We start from the raw sequence: 25,636 nt of genomic DNA, 5'->3' as shown, positions 1-25,636 counted from the left end.
AAGTTAGTTGAGGTTGTCATGCAAGACATGTTACAAAACCAAGACCAACTCAATCTTTATAATAAAGGCAACTTGCATTCAAAAATGAACTTTACCCTTACATTTTTATTCAAAGGGTAAACATGAATTGACCCAGCTGTTTACCTGAATTACAAAAGTAACATGATTCAATATGAAAATAAGAAACTGTCTACAAATCTCTGACAGTAATAAATTGCAATATACAATGCATACAGGAGTTATACAGAGCAACAAACTCTTGTACAAAACAAAAATACTTTAATACCTTTAAAATCCAATTTGTTTTTTTTTTTTTAAAATCATTCATGAAAAAGATTTGAGTCTGAATTCACACCTCAATTAGTCTAGCTTCAGGTAGCTACATTACAGCTATTTAATATACAAAGAGATAAATCTCTCCACCAGTCATTAAAACTGTCTTTTTGTTAGAGTTTCACTGCTTCTGCGTCTCATGTTCCCAGATCCAAAGTCGTCTTCAAATCATGAGAACTGAATTTGTTGAACACCGGAGATCTACAGAAAGAAAATGGAAGCTTACGTTCAGTGTAACCTCTTTTTGAAATTGCATCACATTAGCAGCCTTGAGTTGTCAGAGCGTTGGAATGTCATGACAGCCACCAAAAGACTAAATCATTGATTTTTGTTTTTCAGAACAAGGCAGCTGAACTAGCGTTTGAACGTTAGCAGCAGAAGGGAGAACAGATGACGGGATACTGTACCTGTTGGTATGATGTTGTATAGACCATAACATTCTGCTGTTGGCCGTCTGTAGTTATTAAGCCTGCTGGCAACTGATTAGCTGAAAGAAAAAGCATTTAAAGAGAGTTAGACATGATCTGCAGGATACCTTGTTTGTAGCTTCTGTCACTTAAGTAACATTTAGTTGTGGTCCACTCTGGGACTACAGAGCAGTTCCTCTCAGGACAGCTACATACTACACTGCGTTCACTCGTGCTTGTTACTGAGTGTTAAGTGTCAAGGAGCTTATTCCCATTAGTACTTCAGAATCAAAATCCATTATCTGATTTTTCATCACTTAATCTGCACATATCTGGATGAGAAAGCCAGTGAAAAAGTCATGCTCCTTTATAAAAATAGGGACCCGAATGTGGAAGAAGCATGAAAGGTGGCAGAGATGAAGAGAGGCAGGGCAGTGACAAAAAAAAAAAAAGGCACTGGCAGAGGTATTGACAGGAAGCCAAAGACCTGACGTTATGCTAGATGACTTCAGCATTCCTTTCAGGGTACCACACCAAAGCTCTGAATTTCACAGAGGAAAGACAAGGCCAATGAACTGAGTAAAAAGCAATTCTGACATCTGGGGAGAAAATTCAGGGAGCGATGCTTTCAGTTAAACCCTGACAGTAACGCATATGGTAAGCTCTCTGACATTCAGAGTAAATACGTTCAAATTGTTAGTTGGAAGTAAAGCAGCAAAACTTCCAAGTTACTATAGCATACCATTCTCCACTAGGAGACAAAAAATGGGACTTTTTTCTGTTCTGAATTACAGCTGTTACTATGTACAAGAAAGATGCAAACCCCATAAAAAAACAAAAACACAGCATAATCCTAACAGCTTTAATATGAAAGCCGACGCTTGGTTTTGCTTAACATCATCGTATTAGCTTTCAAACACTTAAGCTGCACATTAAGAGACGCATTAAGATCAGAGTTAGAAACGGCTTGGGCAGGTCTAAAATTTTAACGCCCTTCAACACATGTTCCACATCCAAGACAGCCAGGTCAGAGGCCTGGCATTAACCTGTGGTGAAGATCTAAGAACAAGAGCTGAGGGCTGTGTCGCAGCAGCACAGTTTTTACTACTGCTGCAGCAAGACCATCACCCTGAAGGAATCTATAGCTGCACCTCCACGGAGAGAAATGCCTGCAGCACACGACACAATCAGCTACTTCAGAGACATATTTTTTTCCTCCTCTTCTGTTATCTGCTACTGCAATGTCTCCCTTGGCACCCTGCCTGGACTTAATATTCTCTTCCAAAGCTGCTCTTTTCAAATCACAGCAAGTTAACGCTTATTTCACTGAGGCTCCCAGGCTTAGGATATTTGAGAAAGGGAGAAGGAGCAGATCTTCAGCCTTCTGTCACTTAATGGGGGCTGTATCAAATTTGTTAAGGGGTCAGGGCATCCACAGATGGAATGGGATTCCTTTTTTCTGGTTTCCAATTTCTGGTGGGCATTGTACTCAGGCCAAGCTGAGCATGAGCATCCCTAAGTAAAAACTTTTAGTGGACTTGCCTCTTGGCCCAAAGAAGGTACTGGATGCAGACACAATCAAAACATTCCAACTATTTTTCCCCTTCAACTCCTGAGCTGCAGTTTAAATGCATGAAGAACAGACCAGAGTATATACATGATACAGCTTTTAGAACAATATCTATATATTGATTTGACAACCTTTCAGCTGGACAGACCTCCAATATCTGCAATCTAGGAACTACAAGCAACATATCCAAATTAAATAAATTGGGTCTATAGTTTTGTTGGTACCCTACTACTTCTGAACCAAAATAGCTATTACATGAATACAGATAAGAGTTTGCTATTTGCATTTCCCAATCTTTAATTGGAAAAATTTTAAAAATATATACTTAAAAAAAAAGCTTTCTTCAAGTCTCCTGTAGTATTTAGGTTTACATTCTTAAATTCCAGTCAGTTTTATGAACTCATCTTCCAACCTAGGAGAGAGCATAAGAGTCTCTACTGTTTTATATAGCTGAAGTCATCACACTGGGAGCAAAGTGTGTTTTGTTTCAGAACTTGAGTAGGTCATCTCAGTCCTCAGGCCTTGAATTTTTGCTAGTTCTGTAGTATACCAATGATTTTAAAGAGAAGATTTATCAGGTACTTAAGTGAAAAAAAAAATAATCTCATCAGTAGCTATGACAAGAGTCACCCCTCTAATTCCTGTACCACCTTAACATTTAAAAGAAAGTGAAGACTATGCAAAAATCCAGCACCAACAAAATCAAAGCAGAGACCCAACAAGTGTCAGGCCTTAAATCACAGCGTAAGGAAGAAAAATTATAGAAAATGCATATGATGTTCCTTCCCCTATACTTTTTAGGTGCTAATCTGTTTGTCCTTTTGAATACATAAGAAATACTAATTGTTTTAGAATCCTATGAAGATGATGTTCTCCTCTGGCTCTTTCTCAAAGACCAGCTCCCCAAGTCATCACATTATGTTTATTTTTCATTTTTCCCCAACAGTCTTCAAGTAGAAGAAATGGAGCCTAAATATGTAGCTATTAAAAAAAAAAAAAAAAAGAGATAAAATTCAAGTTTGCATCTTTTATTACAATACGTGTTTATGCGTAGAGAAAAATCCTGTCCCTAATGTATAATTTAAAGATCTTCGAGAGTTGACATTAACTATTACTAGAATGTCAGCATTTACCGGCGTCTTAGCTCATTCTGACTGTAAATTCTACTGACTGGGAAGAATTTATCTTGGCACAGGGTATACTCCAGACATCTCAAATTAAGCCTCAGGGGATGTAACACAAGTGGTCAGTCCAGAATGTCTTCCTCAGTTAAGAGTTCTGATGTCTAAAGGAAATGCTAGCTTTTGAAAAGCCATAGTAAAAATGAAATCAATTAAGGAGTATTACTTACTAAATGCTTCCTCTGTGAGCTCCTCACTTAGACCATCTCCAGTTGTAACTGTTCCCCCAATTCCCTTTTCTCCTTTCATTGCCTGATGAGAAGAAAAAAAAGTATTTGTATTAGAGTATTGTTGGTGTGAGATTGTTTCAAGGACCCAAGACCGCTATCCAAGGTTTGGAAGTTGAGCTGGAGTTTGAAATCCAAGACCTGCAAAACTATTGTATTTAAGACTGTGCATAGTATGAGAAAAAGGGTGTTATTCATCTTAGCCATACTCCTCAGAAACAAAAACTCTGTAAAATTGAGTAGAAAAGGTTTTCAGCTGCTGCACAAAGTCAGAGATCTGCAGTAACCCAGGAGCAGTCAGCACATTTACAAGAAATCACAGAATCTCAGAACTGCTGAGTGTTTGCTTACCAACAATATGCAAGCACCATCCTCATACAACTAAGGGCTGACATTTAAAACCAAGATATTGGATTTCTTTCCCTACAGCAAGGACTAGAGCCAGAAAGGGTATCAGCACAGAAAGCCAAGGCTCCTAGTCATATGCATGCAGTTGTACAACTGTGAAGTTTGATGATCTATACTAAGAACACACAGAAAAATATTAAAGGTAAGAAATGTGTTCTCTGCAACTGTTTGCTGCAGAATAAATGCATAAGTTTCAAAACAGCACTTTATACAGTACCCTGGAGAGGGAATGGGTGTTAAAAATTGATAGGAAAAAACATCCAAACCATTCACCTAGCTGAAAACCAATCCCAATGCTCTGCTACCACAGCATATACATCTGCAAAAAATAGACCCCTTCAGAAGAAGAGTAGAATAGACCTACTTCAGACTTCTCCAGAAGAACTGCAACTAGCTCGGCACCACTTGCATTTTTAATTAATGCACATGCCTGTGCCATCCAAAGTGCTGTAACTGCTACAGAGAAGAAGAAAAAGACAGCAGACGGCAGTGCTTCAACTTTTAGATTTCACCTCCTGTTACTCAGTTAAACACCCTCTCACAACCCACCATAAAAATGATCTTCTGGAAAGGGGAAGTTTAAAGTGCTATCAGCAAATTAACAATCCCTAACGAGTCTTAGTGCCATTAATTGAAAAAACTTTGATTTCCAGAACAGAGAAAGCCTGAAGAACATCGTCTTCTACAGTACTGTTAATTCAGACATCCCTGCTTCACTCATGCCAGTAAAGCCAAGCTTTTCTTTCTTCCCATGATTATTTTAACCCCGAACTTTTCTGTGATACAGAAAAGTGCTTTGATCACATACCTAGCAGGTATGAAGTATCAGAAGCAAACTAAGGGACAGGCTAAAGAAAAACAAACAGATTAAAACATTGTAGCAGATAGCCTTCGGTGCACATCATTATTCCAAGATGAGAAAAAACTTCCTTTTGCATATCTGAAGCCCAGAAAAGCAGTAGGCATTAGGCCAGATCCTCAGAGGATGCTGTCTAGTACAGTTTTATTGACTGAATCCAAAGATTGAATTAAGTATTCTTAATAGGCACCTTTAAAGGACAGAATGATTTACTACCAACAATATATTAGACAAAAGTTATTCAGTTGAAAGCTCTAACTACTTTGAATCAGCAAGTCTAATCAAAATGCCTTTCCCCCCCCACTCTTGCTAGGTTCTGGAACATTTTAAAATATCACATTAGTCCCAATTGGTCCCTGACAATAGCTGTGAGATACAAGGTAGCCATTACACAATTATGACATGGAGCTAAGAATAAACACAATCAGGTCAAATAAATGAGGAAATGCTGACATATATACCAACCTCTCTGAATTTTTGGAGGTATAACTTCAAAGGTTCAACATAGCTATCAAATCCCAAGGTAGACATGGCAAAGAGAATATCTTCTCCATTAATGGTCTTTCTTTTCTCTTGGTGACACCTTTCACTTGCTTCTGACGTTATAAAGCTGATGAATTCACTTACACACTCTTGCACACATTCTTTTGCATCCTTAGCAATCTAGGGAGAAAAAAAAGTATCACAAAGTGATTCATCAAGACCAAAGAAAACTAAAAACACAGAACAAAAGCTAAAAAAAAAAAAAACACAGCAGGTTGCAATAGGTAGAAGCATCCCAAAACCTGACTATAATACCCATTTAGGCAACAACTGTATGAGGGAACCGCTGGATGTCATCACTGCTCTGTGGAAGCACAGCTGCAACATGATTTTAACTGAAGTTTTACTATTTCAAGCAGAACAACCAAGTGCCAGGATCTCCCGAACTCATAATTGTGTTCTGTACAAGGTTTTATATATAGATGCCTCTCAATATTGTGCCCAGATTTGCTTACCTGTTACTTCTCTTTCAACCTGTTCATTACAATATCACAGCCCCCTTTCACCTTCCTTTCAATAGACCCAGTAGCTCCAACCCCACTGTAGTACATTCTCACAAACCTGGCAATGACAAGTATTTTTATCCTGACCGGATTAAGGGACTAAAATATATGCCTAGCAGTGAGCTTCTCTAGTGCTTTAATATTCTGGTATAAATTTTGCAAATGAGAGTTCAACTGAAGAAACATACGCCCCTGGCAAGAATGAAATAAATTTGATTATGGTTTTCAGCTGGACAAAAGTAATTTACCTGACTTAAAATATCAGCAACCATTACTCATGATTACTTGGGAAACTGACAGGAGCCAAATGAAGAATTGTAATAATATTCTTATTCTTCCCATGTTAAGAACCTGTTTGTATTTTCTTTTTCTGTACGAAGCAGTAACAATATGTAGAATCTTCACTAGTTGCTCTGGTATTTTCAGAGGAACAGAGCCAGATTCTCAGGAGTACTCATCAGCCAACAGCTTCCCTTGCAGCTTTTCACAAAGACCGCCCTGATTTTTCAAGATAGCTCATCATCCCATATGCTAAATTCTTGAGAAAAATCTCATCTCGATTGCTAAAATTTATGACAATATGGACCAGTGAAGAAATTTTCACAGCAAAGATATAAATGTAACACCCAGAACTCCAGAAAGCCCTAAACACTATGAAGTACAAGCAGATGCAAGAAAATTTTACCTTCTATTTAAAGGCATCTCAAAAAAAAAAAAAAAGGCAGCCTTAGCTAGAAAAAAAAAGTTAGTTGGGCAAGAAGTAATACTGGAATACAATAGACAAATGGCAAATAATAGGAGTCCTGCAAAGTTTTAAGATCAACTGGTAGAACATTCAAACACTTATAACTAGTCTTGGCTTAAAATTGATTTTAAAAGTCTGTTCTTAGAAGAAAGAAATAAAAGAAGTCTTTCAATATCTGGCTTTACTTGCTACATGATAAAAGGCAGGCTTCTTAGGTCATTTTGGCATTTGGACATGTAAAAATTCAGGCAATGGAAGACTAACTATTCGCTTTCCTTCAGGATGAGAAATAGATTTTTATTTCCCCTACTATATTTCACTTATTCCAAATTTTAAACAACTCCATCAAAGCACAAGATTAAATTTCATAGGAGAGAATTACATAGAAAACGTTCTTGCCAACTGGAGATTTTCCACCAAGTCTGCCTTGTTATGACAATTTCAGAGAACACATCTTTGATAAAAACTGCCCTTGAAAGCCCTATGAAGAGGGCTCTCAAGAGTTGAGGCTCCTGTAATTATGAAAATTATAAAAAAGCTTTCAGAACCCTAAGAAAAGTGGACAGATTTTATTTATTTTGAAGGCTTTCCTCCAAAAAACAAGGATCATTTGGAAATGTTGTTCTACCAGCTTAAGTTCACTCAGAGGAAGGAGTAAAACTCATTAATAAACTTTCTTTACCAGATAAGAACATTACCTTTCCTGTTTGGGGTATAGCGTTTTTCATTATCCTTGCAACATTTGCAATTGGAAGATAGATATCTTGTTCTCTAAAACTCTCTTTTGACCCATTTGTATCTTCATGATCATTCATGCTGTCCTCTGTGTCTAATGAAGTAAAGGAAAGTTAGCAGAAATTGCATTCAATAGACAACAGGCAATAATTAATCAAGTGTAAAATATTACACTGAAAGACTAATCATTTTTGAAAGACCAGTGTATTAACATTGTAGAAACAACCGCAAAAAGCAATAGATGTGACATCAGGGTATCTTTGTGGATGTTCAATATCATATTTATCTTACTATGCACAGAAATCTATGTGGCTGCTAAAAACCAAGCATTCTTAATGTCACGTCAAAATAAAAATTGTTTTTTAAAAGATCAAGATGTGTTTTTGTTCGTTTTGTCATCACCCCCAAGGACATAGTATCAGTGTTGATAAATCTAAAATCCACCTTCAGACTACAGGAAAAATGTGCTATACGGTGAAGCATTACGAATACAAACAACTGCAAACTCTTAGTTGCGAACTGGGAGCAGAAAACTGTACAAGAGATGGAAGGAAATTATATACAGAGAGAAACAGTATTTACTGGTACATTTCTTACCATCGTGAGGCTGTATCACATAGTGACTGCCACCAATGTAATCTCCAGCAATTCCTAACTGAGAAGCATCCGTCGTGGAGCTATCACCGTCCATCTAAAACCAGAAGAAGCAATGCTTTCAGGTATGTTTGCTGTGCAGGAAGTGGAGCTATTGCTGAAAAACAGCACTTCATAAGCTTGTGAGACCAATTTTTACAGAGCGTAAAGTATTTTGCCATTTGAGAACTGCACACTCATCGGTGCTGGGCTTTACTCATTGTTTGGTTTTGATCAGTTCTTCAGATGCAAAATACTCAAGAATTATTGCAGCTATTTCTCTCATTCATACAAAAATGAGAAGCTAAAGGAACTTAACTAAAGGAGAGGTAGGTTCTTGCATTCCATTAAAACAAAGGTTACACTTCCTAGGAAACTTTTTTTTTTTTTTTTTAAATACAAACTATTGCCCATTCCCAGATCAGGTATCAGGGCCAAGCACCTACGAAGATGAAAATGCAAAACCACAGGCAATCAGACTAAACTGCAAGATCATGCTAACAAGTGAAGTGCTTAAAAGTAGTTTTGCTCCCCTCATCTTGCAAAGTAACAACAAAAAGTGGAGTTTCACTATTTTTTCAGTAGTAAGGCCACCTAAGACTCATACAGCAGTACAAGATGCTTTTGACATTATTCCTCAAGTCCCAGCTGAATTTCAGCTAAGAGCCTGAACTCCTAAGTCTGCAGAACACACCGTCACAGGCAAATTGTTAGTTGCTTTTCTGACAATGAAAATAATGAAACTGCTTTGTGAAACCTCCCCAGAAATTCAGCTGAAGGCACAGGCCATACACAAGAACGTTTGGTTCATGCACCACAAATACAGATAGCAGCCTTGTGTGGTTGCCATGACAGGCTGACCAGAACAAGTCAAGGCATCTATTTCTCTGAACAGCCCTCAAAACATAACTCCAGTTCACCAAATGTGTTACCTACAGTTCTTATACAAAGTGCACCCTTTGCTTTCCATTGCCCAGGCAGCTTTTCTCAAGCTGACAAACCTTTCCTGCCTCACTCACTCTTCTTTGCTCCTCTAACAATGTTCCTACGTGGTGGCCAACAAGAACTCTTCTCCTTCAGGCTTTAGAGACTGGGTCAGAGTTCAGTAGGTGATTTAAATGCTAGGAGAAGGAGGGATGACAAACCAGCCACAATGCCTTCCCTGCTGCTGACCACATTTCAGCCAGTGGAGTCCAAGAGATGTGCCCGCCCTTCCCGTCCTTCTACCCCATTTATTTGTTGGTAAGTCCCAAAATTTTGGGAACAAATTTACTTTGTAAATGAGTAAGGTATCTCACAGCACTGCTCTGAAGCCTGCTGTTTCACCAGAGACTTTGAATACATTGCGCTTCCTTCTCCCGTGGAGGCAAAAAAAGGCAAAGATACCTCCTACCTCCCTTAAAAGTTTATATCCCTTTACTAAGGGCTTTCCACAAGTGAGCAGCAATCCAGTACCTCACCGCTTGTTGCATCCACATTTTGTCACAGGACACACCACTCAGATACACAACAGCAAATGCTTCTGCCCAGGTAACCAGTTACCATATCACATTTGCTTTTCTACAGGAATAATGAAATTTCTCAGAACACTACCACCAGGTGCTCAGCAGAAAGCTCAGACCAATACGAAACTGTGGCAGACAAGGGTTCTACTTTCAAAGGGGTTATTTTATTGGTGCCAAGTACAAGTCGGAATTTGAGTCTCTTAAAACTTCAGCAATCTTGGCCTTTTTCCAGTTGCAGATGTCTTGAAAATTAGCGTATTAAAAAATAAACTTTTCCAGAGCATTTAGCTCCCATACTTCCCAGATATCAGGTTTTTGTGGTTTGTTTTTAAATATGTAACATTGTAATGACGCTGCTTTTGGAGAGGGGAAACAATGCAAAAATTACGGATGGAGAAGGGGCTCCCAGTGCATGCAGATCTCTTTCAACACTGGCTCACAGATTCAAAGATGTATTTGAGTGCGTTTACAGACACCTTTGCTCCAGATTTTCTTGGCTGTGGATAAGATTTGACAAGTCCGCTAAGGCTCTGTTGTTCACCTGCTCCTAGACAGTCAGCTCTGCCATCCCCATTCGGCACCCCGTGCCATCCCCGTGCTCTTCCTGCCACAGCCGTTCCCGCTGGCCCCACCACCACGCACAGTCCCACGAGATGCAGGTACCCCTCCCGTCCCTGGGGAACAACCTCTGTCCCAACAGGGAGTGGTGGAAAGGGAAGGATTTTATTGCTGCTGAGCCCCTGCAGCTTGCCTGCCTCCATTTGCCTGAAAGGGAAGGGAGGGGGGGAGGCAAACTTGTGCTATTTCTGCACCTACCAGAAACATGAGTAATTCAGCCTCTCTCAAATCTGAACTTTGCCTGTGGCCACAAGGGCTGGGTTTTTGCTTTCAAACTTTGAAGTAGCATCCGGTGCAACGCTTGGCCACAGACGCGCGAGTAACCTGAGTGCTGCTCACATTCACGGCAACGGTGCCACCGCTGGAGGTGGCCTCGGCACTGTTTCAAGGAAAAACTCTTCCACCTCTTCTTCACCGTACTGAATGCTGCACACATGCACCTGCTGCTTCTTTTAAAGCACTTTGGGCCTTTTTGACGGGCTTTTGTCAAATGGTTTTGCCTCTCACACAGCAGCTCTGTCCAAAGGGAGGGCAGCGCTTTATACCTCAGCTTTCCGCATGCCAACTGCCATGCCAATCAGCTCTGTCTGCATGCTGCAGGCTCTTCGCTTAACGTTGATTCTCAATTTTCCAAAGGGTCTAGAGTTTGCTTACTCAGCTCACTGTAATGACAATGCAAGGGTATTGCAATCCTGAGCATCAAGAACACAAAAACTGACATCACCCTTCCTTAAAACAGTTGTGTCACTTTTCCTTCCTCAATTTTAAGTGATCACATTCTGCAGTCTGTTAAATCCCAAAATCTGCTTCCAAAATTAATTCAGGGTTTTCTGGTAGTCTTGTTCTCAGTTTCAGCTCTGATCCATTAGAATTTAACTCCGAATTATGGACTCCACAAACGTTAAGCTTTGAGTTTATTCAGCCCCGAGCTCTATTTTCAATGCCTTGAGGTTCCCCTCCACCCCCGTCCCCTTCTTTTTTTGGTTTTCTATGAACCGTTTCTTCTGAAAAGTTTCCTTCATTTGACTGCAATATTCTTCAAATTTCTGCAGTGATGTGACAATTCACTTGTGTCTGCTCACCCATTCTGCAGGCACTTGCATTTCGTACGTTATCCTTAATGTCTAGCACTAGGTACACACTAAAGCTTCTCCATACATACGCATCTGGAGCTTTACTGACAAGACCCTGCAACATTAAGGAACCAACACGCTTTCATTAGCCCCACTGGCCTTCAAAAGACAATTCCTGTTTGAATCTCTTCTAAAAGCCTCCTGCATCTCTTGGCAGCTTTGACCTCATTAGATTAATGTATCCTCCAGGTTCCATATTTACTTTTATTCTTTTGTGTCCGCGTTTCCATTTCTACTTATAATGTGTCATCTGATAATTAGCGAGAATTTTCTGAGGGGAAGCTTATCAACACTACTGATCAAAACCAGCAATTAGATCAGCAAAACTGAAAGGAAAAGGCTTGCAAAAGGCAGATCTGTCTCCAATAAAGCAAACAGGCATTGACAGCCTACTATCTACTGAAATTACTTCTGTATTACTGTAAGAAAGGTTTTTAGGTGCCAGGACAACCTTGGGGCCGCAGACTATGGGCAGCCTAACATCCTTCTGTGTAATGCTTAGCAGGGCCAGGTGCTAATCCAGGATCACAGGACAATTTGGCTGGATCACAGGGGAAATTATGGCTGGAAAGGGCTCAGGAGGTCTCCAGCCCAACCCCCTGCTCAAAGCAGGGTCAGCTCTGAGCTCAGAGAGGGTTGCTCAGCGCTTTGTCCAGTTGCATCTCAAAGACCACCATAGGTGGAGAGGGCCCAACTGCCCCAGGAGCCTGCTCCACAGCTGGGCTGGCTTCATGGTGAAAAGTTTTGGGCCCCTCACTAGGAGAAGGACATCAAGGCCCTGGAGCATGTCCAGAGGAGGGCTCTGAAGCTGGTGAAGGGCCTGGAGCACAACTCCTATGAAGAGCAGCTGAGGGAACTGGGGTTTAGTCTGGAGAAGAGGAAGCTCAGGGGAGACCTTATTGCTCCCTACAGCTACCTGAAAGGAAGGTGTGGGGAGCTGGGGGTCAGCCTCTTCTCGCAAGTAACTGATGATAGAACTAGAAGGAAGAGCCTCAACTTGCACCAGGGGAGGTTCAGGTTGGCAATGAGGAGACATTTCTTCTCAGAAAGAGCAGTCAGGCACCAGAACGGGTTGCCCAGGGAGGTGGTGGCGTCACCGTCCCTGAGGGTGTTCAAAGAGAGGCTGGATGTGGTGCTTAGGGACACGGTTTAGTGGGTGACCTTGGTGGTAGCAGGATGGTTGGATCAGGTGATCTCAAAGATCTTTTCCAACCTTAATGATTCCATGAAAAGGAGTGGTATTTCTACACATTACTCCAACCCCAGCAAGTTCTGTGGGAGAACTGCAGTCAGATTTCGTTTTGGGTTTTAGTTCAAAGCTACATCACAGTATCTGAATTTAGCAACTGCACTTAATATACCACACAGTCACCCTACTAATATTTCTTTGAGTTCAGAGTTTGACACAAACATGACCTTGCCTAAAAATGTGTCCATTTCTATCCCGCTTACTTCATAATGAGCACACAGTTGTTTGTTCAGGTATTACAGCTTAAACTTCAGACGATCAAAACTCAAGCAGTCATTTAAACCACAGCAGACATTTAAACCACATTTAAACCATATTTAACACTGAATGTCAGCCCAGAGTCCATAATACATATGGCACAATCAAATCCTGAGAAAATACTGCTCTAAATACGTTTCTAATTAATTTCCCTCATTAAAAAAAAAAAAAAACCACCTTCCAGTGTCACTACAGTTGCTCTGAAAACTTAATACAACGTAGCATAGAAACAACATGCTGCCTGCAGTAACTGAAGTTCCTAGGAGACTAAAAAAAACAGCAATTCTTCTTAAGCTGGCAGGCTTAGTAGGAAAAGAGTGACTTCTCTGGATGGAAGTAGCTGTTAAAATTCATAAACAGACAGAATCCTGGGAGACATAATCCTAAAATTCATGTTCAGAAAGGGGCTGGGGGGGGGGGGTTAATCTCAGAGCAGCCCTTAGACCTGCCACAGCTATCTTAAAAACACTATTTGCAGATTATATACCTCGTTTGCACAGAGGCAGTTTTGGCATGCAGAAATTGCAACATTTTTAATGCAAGGTGGTGTCTCCTCCATCTGTGGCCACCAAATCACATGAGGAAGGAGGGCTCCCAGCGCACTGTTTGGTAGCAGGCACTACACTAAACTGCAGTTTTGTAATCTAAATTGCACACTTGTAAAAAGCTCTTTTTTTGTAGACCACCCTTCACCTCCAGCACAAGGAGATCACCGACGCATCTCCATACATACACACACCGACTGAACCAAGACCAAGAACCAAGGATGTCAGAAGGTCAGTTTTAAAAAAATCACAGAATCGTAGAATCATTTATGTTGGAAAAGACCCTTCAGATCCTCAAGTCCAACCACTCACCTAACTACCCAGCCCACCGCTAAGCCATGTCCCTGAGCACCACATCCACACACCTCTTAAATACCTCCAGGGATGGGGACTCCACCAAGTCAGCCTGTTCAATGCCTGACCACCCTTTCTGTGAAGAACTTCTTCCTGAGAGTTGACCTAAACCTCTCCTGGTGCAACTTGAGACTGTTTCTACGTTGGCAAAAAGCATCTGGACACAGAAGCAGCACAAAGTTGGTTCTTTTCCTGCCTCTGTTACCTCTAATAGAGAAGACCAAGAAGATACAAGTGAACAGATCCAGGAAAAGTAACCCGGGAAATATGTTGAAAGGGAAACACTCCAGATCAAGGGCATCAAAGAAAACTCAATGATAAGCTGCAAGTGAGCGCACATACAGGTTTACACTGCCATCTGGTAGAACGTTTTCTGGGGGATGCTTAAAAAATATGCTTCTGTCAGCTGCTGACAACTCAGACTGTTCCCAGAATATATCTACACTGAATGAATAAAACCTCACTACCTTACAGGAAATCTTGCATCCTGCTTAATCTTAAAAGCTCTCTTAAGAGAGTGGTATCTGTGGCTCAGCTAAATGGTAACTAGGTGAGAACACAGCCCAGAACTGCTAGCACTGAGGAGACGATGGGTCTTAGACTTACATGAGCATAAAAGGCAGAAACAGAATAGAAGATAGGACGATCTTGCCTTCAGAACTACCTGACAGTAGTTTGTGAAACTGGTCTCTCAAGGGAAACCATGTGTGTCTTGTCTTCTAAGCACTTAATGAGGTATTCATGCACACCACCACTATCCCAGATCCGCTATCACACAAGAGGAACAGCAGAAGACTGTACATGAAGAACTGAAGCACTTGGAACTTGCCATGTGGCTGTCCCTGCCATGGAAGCAGGACAGAAATGGTAACTAAAGCTAAAGGTAGTAATCACTTCAGCTGTTATAGATTTATCTTGCCACAACCCCTTATCACAGGAAATGTAAGCCTAAAAACCTATACGTAACATCCAACAGAGACAACAAAGTTTTACTTGGGCTTTCTGTACCTTCATTTGCTGCTCCTACATCGAAACACTGAAAAACTTTTTAATTTGAAAATGCAACATTAATTCCCTTTGATTTTCAGTGACTTCTGGAGAATCTGATTTTCCACTGAATTCTCACCTGGCAGCAAAACACTATCTCCTACAGCAGAAAACAGACTGGGAAATGCATTCATGGGCACAGGGCATCATTCCAGCACATCCACAGAAAACGTAAAGATAAAACCCCTTGGCACATGCCTGGAACACAAACAGATGCCACGCTGTCTCTCTCAATCTCGAGCTCCTCTAATCTCTCGCAGTGTTCTCCCAACCAGCAGAACAGCCTCAGGAGCAGCAGGCTGATGCCAAGAGAACCCGACAGCTTCACTAACGCTCCTTAGCCTTCACTGAACTTCCCCTGGACCACAGGGAGGAATCCTCCCCCTCCTGAAATCCAAGCAGGGCCTCTCCACCCTTCCACCTTCCCCCCACGCATCAGTACTATCTGATGACGCCACACACATTTATGGCCCATCTTACCAGCCCTAATGTCACAGGCCATGAGCTCCCTCCGCCCTCACCCTGCAGCGTGGATCCAGCTGTGCTCTAGAAAGCAGCGACTCCTACCCACGCTGAGGAGCTGCTCAGACACACCGTTAGCTGCAATACATACAGGTGGACTAACAACGCATACACTTTTTACATCAAGCCTGAGTGGATCAGTAATGTGGAGAAACTCTCACCATCCATGACTTCATTTCTGGCAGGAAGAGAGAAGAGAGAGAAGCTGGAGACAACCTGAGATGAACAAGGGAATTTAGGTGGCTTTGTTCTTTTTGCTGAAGCCAAAGCAGGGCAGCAGCGGTGAAGAGAGACAGCCCCAGCTCCCTCCTACTGCAGCACTGACTGTAAGGGTCCTGTAATGTTTCCATAATAAGTTTTTGGTGCTTTGCTAGCATCTCTGATGAAAACCGAAGCTCATCTGTTTACTAAAACAGCAATCTATAAATGCTTTTTCTAACATTTGTAAGTTGACTATGTTTTTTCCTTCATTGGGGTATTATCGATACTAAGTGTCAAGAACAATTTATTCCTCTCAAGCAACAGGGCAAGTAAGAGTTTCACAAAGCAGTTTCAGGACAGGCCACTATTTTTAGGCAAAATCACCAGAACTGTTGTCACGTCAATTTATTCTATCAATGTTATTTATAAATGTTCATCAGCATGTGCGTACAGTGGCATATTTTGCACTTTTTCTGAGCATCCTGCCACTAAAATATTAATTCCCAAATACCACATTTTTTCTAAAGTACTATTGCAAAAATGTCAATTGAAAAGAGGCTCACAAGTGTTCCCCCCACTTTTTTTTTTATATATATAAAAGAAGATGCAACTTCAAAACGGTTTAATAGTATTTCATGTTTCCTGTCCTTGCAGTATCTTGGACTGCCTTCTTTTTCCCCCTGAAATTCTGTACACTGCCTCCCTCCCTTCATGTAATGATTACCACAAATAAGAGGATCTGTATTGAACTTTGAACTGCTGTAATTGTCAAATATTAAAGCCTAATGAGTAATATCCAGTCTTCTTGGCTTCTTTCAAATGTAACTGCATGGCTATAAATGCCAACAGCCAAGACCATATATAATCACCTGCACAATGCCGAGCACAAGGAACTCATGCAGACCTCATAAATAACGATTCAGATTAAACCACCGTGCATCTCCCAGAGAATTACAAATAGATCCTTCCTTTACATTGAGCTGTCATGCCATAGGCCACAAAAGCACATAAAAAAATAGTAATCACTAAGCTTGCTGTTTAAAAACGCTATGCTAATGATTAAGCATAGACACCATTTCTCCATTCCTGCAAGCCAATTAAAGCTGGATTGTGAACAATGCCCAAAGCAGATCCTTCCATTTTGCCACTATTACCTGGGCTCCTTTTGAGAAAGCAGCAATGCTTTGCTGTTGTTTGTTTTTAAATTGGCAATAAGGTCTATCCAAATCAAACAATGTATGGGCAACATAGCCAAGGGCTGAAATCCGTATCTTCGCTTCCCTGCCTGCCTTGAAAAATTCAGGTCATTGTCAGCAATTATTTTGCGCCCCCCCCCCCCCCCCCCCCAAACCAATCCAAGCCCACTAGATAACTTTTACCTGACAATTCTTTACAAACCCAAAGCTTTTTGGCTAAGTCTCAATGGAACTGGTAAAGCTAGGATTTGACCAATTTTGTGTTCTTGTAGTATTACACTTCCAAGGGGACCTGCAATACGTTTCTTTCATCCCGTGCACCTTAATAGCTGCAGAAATATTACTAGAGCACGTGGTTATTTTCCTTTCCAATGTGATTGAATAACCTACACGGTGTTCTTCCTTTCGGGATCACTGACTACAGTTTCTGGACGGAGCAGCGGCTGGCACACGGAAGCACGCCTGGGAACAAGGCGAGTCTTGCTCGCAGAACACACGCCGGCTTCGCAGACAGACACCCAGGAGGGACGAGCTGCCCATCTCTCCCACCTGCCCCTCGTGGTACTGGTTAACCCGCCGGTGTCGCTGGGGTTCGCCAGCCCGGCGAGCTGATCGATCTCACACCCTGACCTTCAACGCTGCCACAGCACCCGGCGTTGGGGCAGGAGAGCGAAACGCTCCTACCCACACCTCCAGCGCTCTGCACCACGCTCCTGCGCCCTCCGAGCCCCGCACACCCGCTCGCCGGGTGCCTCTCGCCCCTTGCTTTCGGGCCGAAGGGCGCCCCGCGCTCCCCGTTATCCGGCAGCCGCTTCATTGTGGCTCCCCACGCCGCGGGGAGCCGGGGCCCCGCCGCACCCCGGGGCCTCTCCCCGCGCCTGACGCCCTTCGGGGGAGCCTCGGCGGCGGCCACAACGGCGCCGGCCCCGGGGCCCAGCACCGGGCGGCCGTGGGCGTGGTGGCGGGGCCCGCCAGAAGCGCGACGGGGCCGCGGCCCCCCGCACCGGGGCGAGGGGAGGGGAAGGGAGCGGAGCGGGCACGGCGGGGCCGGCACAAAGCCGCTGCCGCCACAAAGCCGCCCCCCGCCGGGCAGGGGGGGCCCGGGGCAGCCCGGGGCTCGGCGGCAGGCCGGCCCGCGGCGGGCACGGCCGCGGGGCAACCGCGCTCCCGTCCCCGCCTCCTCCTTCTCCTCCTCCTCGGCCACAAAATGGAGCCGGGAGAGGGGGGGGGCGCCTCCCGCAGACGGAGGGGGCACCGGCGGGGGCGGCCGAGCCGAGCCGAGCCCCCCCCCCCCCCCCCCCCCCCCCCGGCTGCTCCCCCCCCTCCCCGCCCGCCTCGCTTCGCCTCCCCGCTCGGCTCGGCTCCGCTCGGCTCGGCTCCCCGGCGGCGCTCCCCCCGCTCCCGGCACAAAGCGGCGAGCGGCCGGGCCCCGGGGCTGCTCGCCCCCCACTTCCTGGTCCCCGCGGCGGCGGCGCCGGGGCCCGGGGAGGGAGACGGACATTTCATTCGAGCCTGCAGTGGAACCGGTTACCAATCATTGGCCGGAGCCAGGCACAAACCTCCAGTGCGGCCCTGGTTGGCTCCCTCCGCAAATCGGCTGTTTGGTTGGACAGAAAATGGCTGCGAAGGAACCAGTCCCAGCGCGGAGCCCCGCTTCCCGCAGCCGGCCTGCCCTCCCTCCGCGCCGCCTCCCCGCCACGCGCGCCGGCTCTTCCCCTCAGCGCGCTGCCTCCCGCCGGCACGGCTCGGCTCGGCCCTGCCCGCCTCCTGGTGCCCGGCCCGGGCAGCCTGGGACCCCCCAGAGCTCGGAGAGGGGCTGTCCTCGCCCCGCACCGCCGCCTTCCTCCCCGCTCGCCTCGGTGGCGGGGCCCTGCTTGCTTACGAGCGTCCTCGCACCCTCTCTTGGCCTCGTTCAGGGCTGCCCCACACCTGCGCCCGGCTTCGTTAGTTGTGGGGGAAATATATTACGTGCCCCCAGTGGCTTTGCTGCCTGCCTCGGCCTCCTGCAGGCTAAGGAGGAAGAGGCTGAGGAAGGCGAGGTCACTGAGGGAGGAGGGTTGCCCACCGCACCTCAGTCCCAAACGTTTTTTGGAACAAAACTTCAGTGAGAGGTGCTGCGAGGCCGTCCTGCCCCTTCCCTCTACAGAAATAAAATCCTGCTGCAGGCCTGAAAGCGTTATTCCGCCCCCCCCCCGTGACACAGGACCTAAAGGGCCTGGTTTCCTTCCACTTTCAGGCTTTGTTATTGTTCTTAAAATATACGGTCTGCTCGGTGAAGATGATCGTTGGGCTGGCTTCTCCACCGAGATTTATAAACCTCTCTTACGAAGCATTTATATGAAACACTTCATAATCCACCGATCCTGCCATTCACTAAGATGGGAGAGAGTGATTTTTTTGGTAGGTGAAGGCAGCCAAAGACATTCCCCACACCTGCCGTCAACGTGTGTCTCTTTGTGGCCTCCACAGTAGAGGTAACAGGCATGACTTCATTTCATACAGTTCTCTTAATAACCTGTAGGAATTCTTCATTATTTGGGAGTCTCAAGTATTTTACTGAAGTGATACGAAACTCATGTTTCACAATGGCCATTGTTAGCGTTCTTTACCAAGTTAATACCTGACACACAAATACATTCCTCTCCAAATTTTCTTCTGGCATTTGGATTTAAACAAAGCAAAAGCCAATAAACCTTAGAAATTGCCCCTTGTTTTCACTTAGGAATGTTAGTTTCCTATATTTCAATATATCAGAAAGATTCGTGTTCACTTAAAATGTCCGTGGATTTGGACTGAGTTTCAAGTTTAAAAGGAAACATCAAATGAGACAAATTTTGCATGGCCTCAGGTTTTTGCTTCAAATGCTATATGTGGCTTCATTCTGCCTCCTGGGTACTGTGAGCAGTAATTAGTTATTTATTTTTTTTTTTTTAATACCTGGAAGATGTAATAAAAGAACATTTGCTAACTTTGGGGCCTTAGGGAATGCATTTCCCCTTTGTGTATTTTATAGCTTGTGTACGCTGAATATAATACCGTGACAATACCCTATTCGCTTTGCTCTGCAGTTTTAAGATCCTTCTATGGATTCTCTCATCTCAACCTGGAATTTCACAAGTGAGTAGAAAGACAAATGCTGACCGTTGTGCAGGTTCTTCAGGGCACAGCGTACAAGGTGCCCTTTGTTTTGAACAGCTAGTTGACGTTTTGAAAGCGTGGCCCTTAAATCTTACTACCATATGTTTTTCAAACTCTAAACAAAAATACTAAGTGTTTTACCTGTGATGGTTTTGCTGACATTTCTCATGGTTGTATTGATGAAAAAATTACTTGCCCAATGATTTTATTCAATGTTTTTCTTTAGGACAGCATAGTGGGAACAAGTGCTCACAGTTACTGGTGACAGAAGAGCTCTCAGCAGTTAAGTATGCCAGCTAGCTGAAACCAGGAGATCCAAGACAGAGTTCTTCTTTACATAGCTCTTATCTTGTGTTCCTCCATTAGTAACAGCTTTTATCACACATTTAGCATGGAGTCTTTAATTGGTTAATTATTTTACCCATATGCTAAGCACATTAAGCTCCATATATTTGCAACACCATGTGTTAGAGTCATCCTGTATACCCCAACAAGGTGCATTGCAATGTGTCTGATCTGCATCTGCCCTCCGTACAGTATTAGGGGTGTCTTGTGAGAACCTTGATAAATCATCTAGTATAACGCTTGCTGCTTTGTTACCTAGCTGCTTATCAGTCTCAAATTCCTCATCACGGCATTTAGATGTTAAATTTTCCAGGACTGAATATAATTTCTCCTTTCCATAGTGTGTTACTTACATTCTGCAGTCAATCCATTTAGGACGGTCCTAATTAAAAGATACTCAGAAGATGATACAGAGCCAAACAGTGCTATGTGAAAAAAAGACTGAATATGGAAATTCAGAAGTTTTCTACAGGTAAATAACCAAGCTCAGGAGTCACAGTAGGGTCAGATCAGATAGAATGAGTTAAAGTTTAGGACATTTTTAATGTTCCCATAGATCTGTAGCTCTCACATATGTTGAAAAGAATGTTTAGTTACCCCATTGTAGCTTGCTTTTATTTTTGCCCTTTAAACAGTAAAAATTTTGCCACATTTTGAAGGAACTCAGTGCTCAGGAAGCATTCATGGTTTGGTCCCACAGCTCTGAAAGGGAGTCATGTGCAGGGGCTGTATTGTGACAGTGCACCCAAAAGGCAGCGCTTTGACAGCCCCACCATGGGGACCAAAGGAGGTGTTTATTCACAGCAGATTGGTATCCAGCCAAAAAGGGGGCTGGACAAAGTGTGATTTTGAAGTGACTACAGCCCATTTGGGTGGTATGGTCCAAAGAGCACGGTGCAAGCTTGGATTCAGTTTCCTGCATGCTTCTTATATAACCTTGGGCAAATTACTGCTTTTTTTTTTTTTTTTTTTATAAGATGTACAGAAATTTAGTATGTTGATATGTACACTAAGTAAATTTGATTAAAATTGGCCAATGTTTCAAAAATTACTGAGGGAGCTTAGACAAATAGGCAGTGCATGAACGCATAAGTCTTGTTCTTTAGATAAAAAGAAAAATCAACTCATTGTTTTCACCCATGGAACAGCTAGTCAAGCAAGTAGATCCAAAGATACTACTTGTAGTTTAGATGTACTAGTTACTCTCAGCCAGGTGGGGTTAAATATGGCTAGCAGCAATCCCTTTGAAATGTACCTGCAGCAGAACTGACTTGTAATCAGGTAATTGATTTGTTAAAACATGTCTAAAGCATCAAGTATAAACGTACCACAAGAGCAACAAAGAACATCAAAGTACACGTGCAAGAAGGTGGTCCAGACAGAATCATTTAAAAGATAAGTTGAGATCTTGGCAGAAGTCTTGGCCATGAATAATACAGCAACAGTTGGAGTTGAAACTCTAACTTTGTTTTTCACAAAGCAATGCCACATTTTTATTGAGATGCAGTCTGACAGGAGCCTTGCTTTGCGATTATGCAATTATAGCCTCCTGGATAAAAAAACATTTGCAATGGTTTGGGCTCCTTTCGAAACACGGGGAACAAATCAATGTTCATTTTAAATGGCAAAGGATAAAATTATTTGGCTTTTCAAACTTTATGACAAGTACTACAAAGAATAGAAAGAAAAGCTTCAGTATCTCTAGTAAAACTTAGTTTTCTGTAGCTACCTATATGGCACGTTTGCAACTGTCATTCACATGGGTTTATTTGTTATCATCTGCACTCAGCTGTATTCTGTGGTTATGTGTTTTTGGTCTTCTCCTATTATCAGCTATATGTGGGATTGAATTTACCCAGTAGCATGAGTATGGTGAAAGACATCTTACTTAATTCTACTGTGCAAGAGAACAAGCAGCTGCTTAATGGCTGTGCGGTGAAACCCGACATCTCCCATGGGTGGAAAAGCCGTGTTCCATTACAGCTCTGTTTTGGGCATTGCCGAGGGAGCCCAGAAGGCACATTGGATGAAGATCTGATGTGAAGAGGTGGACTACTGCCCAGTTCAGTTGTGATTACAAAGTTACAGTTAGGAAAACCCTAAGCCTGCCAGTGTTGATACACCTGGCCTATGGAGTAGGGGCTCTAGAGGACTACAGAGCTAAATTTTGCTCTGTATCATCAGATCTTCTTTTCAAAAGGGTATGTTCCCACATTTTGTCCATGTGTTGGAATTGCACAATGGTAACAGATTTGATGACTCAGTTTTGCTTGGAATGACTGGAGGAATTCAGCATTTCCTTGGAAGTAGCTGACCTTTTCAGAGGCTGTGACACTTGTCAGTATTTGTAGTTTCACCTGTAGAGGTGACTGTAGGGATTCCAAACTGCACAGATGAAAGCTTACCACTGTGTCAGTGGCATCACTAAAACAAAATTGATTTCCAAGTCAGAATCTATTATAACAGGCGGTTCTTAACTGTGCCCCTTAACTATTGCTAAGATACTGACACTGTCACATTTGTAGTGTAGGCAGAGACATAGATTTCTTCTGTCAACTTCATCATGAAAGCTTGAATTCTCACTTAAATTTGTCCAAACTAAGGGCTAGGGTTGGATAGGCCCACTCTTTAGAAGTGGAAGCCTGTCTCTGGAAGATGAGCTGCCATCTGGAGATGCCTGTCTTTCTCTGCTGGCTACAGAACGAGCTTAGATCAAGAGCTTTTGAGAGAGACCAAACTCTTAGGTGGCTGGTCTCTGTTGCAGGGTTCTTCACTGGGAGTCATGCAGCAAATATGTTTGCTATAAATTACCAAGATTTCAAAACTGTGTGAGACACCTTACATTTCATTTAAGTTAATATCTTAACGTAATTGCTATTTTTATTAATAAGTGTTTTGTAGACTTCTTATACATTAATTGAATTTATCACAGCTGATCTCTTAGCACCAACCATGGTATTTTATGCAGTCTATGCTTTATGGTAGTCCAGTATTTAAGACAGGACGCTATGTATGAGATTTTCAAGACTTTCTTTTGTTCTACAGATATTTTTAACAAGACAGTCGTTGCTGTCCTGCTTCTTATCATAGCATTTCTGAAGATCTGCACTAAATTTTCATGTTGATGGAACTAACAGACTAGAAGACAAACCCAAAGCAGATTTAAATCAGTACTTTGGAATGGAACTGAAATAGGTTTTCAGTTTCCCAAAGACTTCAGTGCTCAGACTTATCTATGACTCCAAAAGGGATTTAAATTCATGTTTGTATCAAGGAGATACTAGAGGATACAGGGTGTCCTTAAACTTTTATGATCCTGAAGACTGCTCTCCTGTGTGTGTCCTTGCTACTGGAAAAGGACAGCGCGAAGATTATTTATGAGGGGGACAGCAGTAGGAATTGAAATGTCAAGCAACAGAGAGGAAGATAAAGTCTCTCTCCCAAAGAGTCAAAACAAAGAAAGGCAGAGAATAAGGAAAAGGTGTGTAATGGACAGACAAGGCATCAGGAGATCTCAATAGTGATACTGTATTTTTCTTTCATCCTCTTCCATGTGGCATTCTTGTTATCATGTTCTGCTTTCATTTCAGTGGTCCAGCACCGGACCTCATGTACGCGTGCAGTTCAGACAGCTAATAATAAATTCTAAGCTAAATGGACGTGCCTGGCTTTTCATAAGCCTCAAAAAGTGTAATTTCTAGAAGAAGTTAAAATAAAAACTTAGAAACTTCTTGGACTTGCCCAGAAAGAACTCTAAGCTTGGGAACATTGTAAAAGCAAACAGAAGGCCTCTATGGAGAATCACACAAACATGGTAAAGAAGTAGATATAACTGGAGAGAGGATGATCTGGCAAAATAATAAATCAGAAAAAAAATGGATTTAATAGGAACTTGGGGTTAATCACAACCTGTGACTCATGAGAAAGCATGAAGCCTATGGAAAAACTGGAAAGGAGTTACCTTACGAAGGCTGAGATCAGGAGTGGTCTGATTAAAAGAACAGTTAAGGAACATAAATTCTCAGGCTGCACTTCGAATGGCCTGAAGGCAGTATTAGTGAGGCGGTTCTAATAACTAGGTTAAGAGGTGAGGTGTGCAAGTAAAACTGTGTAGGAAGAAGCAGCAGATTGGGAGGAGTGGGATGAAGAAGGTGAAAATGAATGCTAGTCTTTGGTTGCAGCATCAAGGCTCTGTTCTGCAATGACAGACTCTGGGTTACTATACTTAAAATTTTTAAGTAATTTTGGAAAATTAGTATTTTGGATGCACTGTTTTGCAGTCTTATGAAACGTCTCAAATGTTAGACATCGTTTTTTTCTCCTTCTTCAATGTCTTCACTACAGGAACATGAGCTTTTTTCCTTTTCCTAATGAAAGCAAACATGATGAGAACATAATTGCAAAACAATAAGCAAAATGAAATATTGTGAATGATTTCAAGGACAGAAATAGCACACCAAGGTATTCTTTAAACTCGATTTTTCTCACATTGACTGATTGTCAGCTTGTAGTCCCTATTTTATGGAAATATTGAGATGGGGTTTGGCAGAATAGAGTTCCTTCCCTAAGCTTATTCAGCAAATGAATTTAATAACTTTAATTCTGAAGCGGTAATAACCCCTGAATGCATGTAACAGTTATTATCCCCATTATCATCATAATTTATACTATTACAGATATCTGTATTGAAGACATTATTTCTGAAATCTCAGTGATCATTTCCGTAGTGAGTTCAGAGACTTTTTTCCACTTATAAAGTTGTCGTTTTTGTTGTTGTTGTTGTTGTTGTTGTTGTTTTTAATTAGAAACTCCAGCTGACCCTGGAGATCTCACTGCAGAGTGAAAGAGTAATACAAGTAATACAGCATCACAAATGGGAATTGCTGAGTTCTTGTGTGCAAAAAAGCTGAGGACTGTGATGTAATGCCTCAAGCCTTAAGATTCCAAAGTTTTTACCCTGTTGTCTTCCCTTCCTATTAGTCCTTTCCCCTGTCACTCATCGTTACTGTTGTGTCAGAGTAGAGAGCCTGTGTGTGTTGGCGTTGGGTATAACAAGCATTAGCAAAGTAATCACAACTCTGAAGGTGTTATAGGGTGACTAGACCCTATAGTTTATGTTGGGGTATAAGTGACTTCCTCAGGACCACAGAGCAATTCTACGGTGGTGGTAGGAACTGGACTAGGAGCTCCTGAGTCTACAGCATGCGTTTTGTTGCAGTGCCTTAGCATTAAGCTTTCGTCCCTTCTGAGCCCAGCAGCCTCCATACCCAGCCTGTGGCCCAGCAGCCAATTTGTGCAACTGAAAAGCTTCATCCACCAAAAAAAAAAAAAAAAAAATCTATTTGCTTTAAACCTTTCTCAAAAAAGTCATCGTTTGCTGT

The 25,636-nt window shown here is 42.7% G+C and overlaps 1 protein-coding gene across 3 annotated transcripts; it reads right to left on the bottom strand.

The window, feature by feature from the left end:
• Positions 1-85: 85 nt before the first annotated feature.
• On the bottom strand, positions 86-18,486 carry NFYB (nuclear transcription factor Y subunit beta). Of its 3 annotated transcripts, none has more exons than XM_035344524.1 (7): positions 18,332-18,486; positions 8,109-8,202; positions 7,475-7,605; positions 5,451-5,648; positions 3,662-3,743; positions 741-820; positions 86-534 (listed from the first exon to the last, which is right to left on the bottom strand). In XM_035344524.1, the coding sequence occupies exons 2-7, from the start codon at positions 8,200-8,202 to the stop codon at positions 502-504; spliced, it is 618 nt and encodes a 205-aa protein (XP_035200415.1). In that variant the 5' UTR covers positions 18,332-18,486; the 3' UTR covers positions 86-501. The 3 variants fall into 3 exon arrangements, with proteins under 3 accessions (XP_035200415.1, XP_035200424.1, XP_035200433.1); XM_035344533.1 differs by having other exon boundaries at positions 18,304-18,471; XM_035344542.1 differs by lacking the exon at positions 18,332-18,486 and adding an exon at positions 17,163-17,190.
• Positions 18,487-25,636: the final 7,150 nt, after the last annotated feature.

Source organism: Oxyura jamaicensis, chromosome 1, assembly GCF_011077185.1.
Source record: "Oxyura jamaicensis isolate SHBP4307 breed ruddy duck chromosome 1, BPBGC_Ojam_1.0, whole genome shotgun sequence".
Lineage (NCBI taxonomy): Eukaryota > Metazoa > Chordata > Aves > Anseriformes > Anatidae > Oxyura > Oxyura jamaicensis.
Note: the sequence above shows the minus strand (reverse complement) of the source record. Positions and strands in the feature narration are given on the sequence as shown.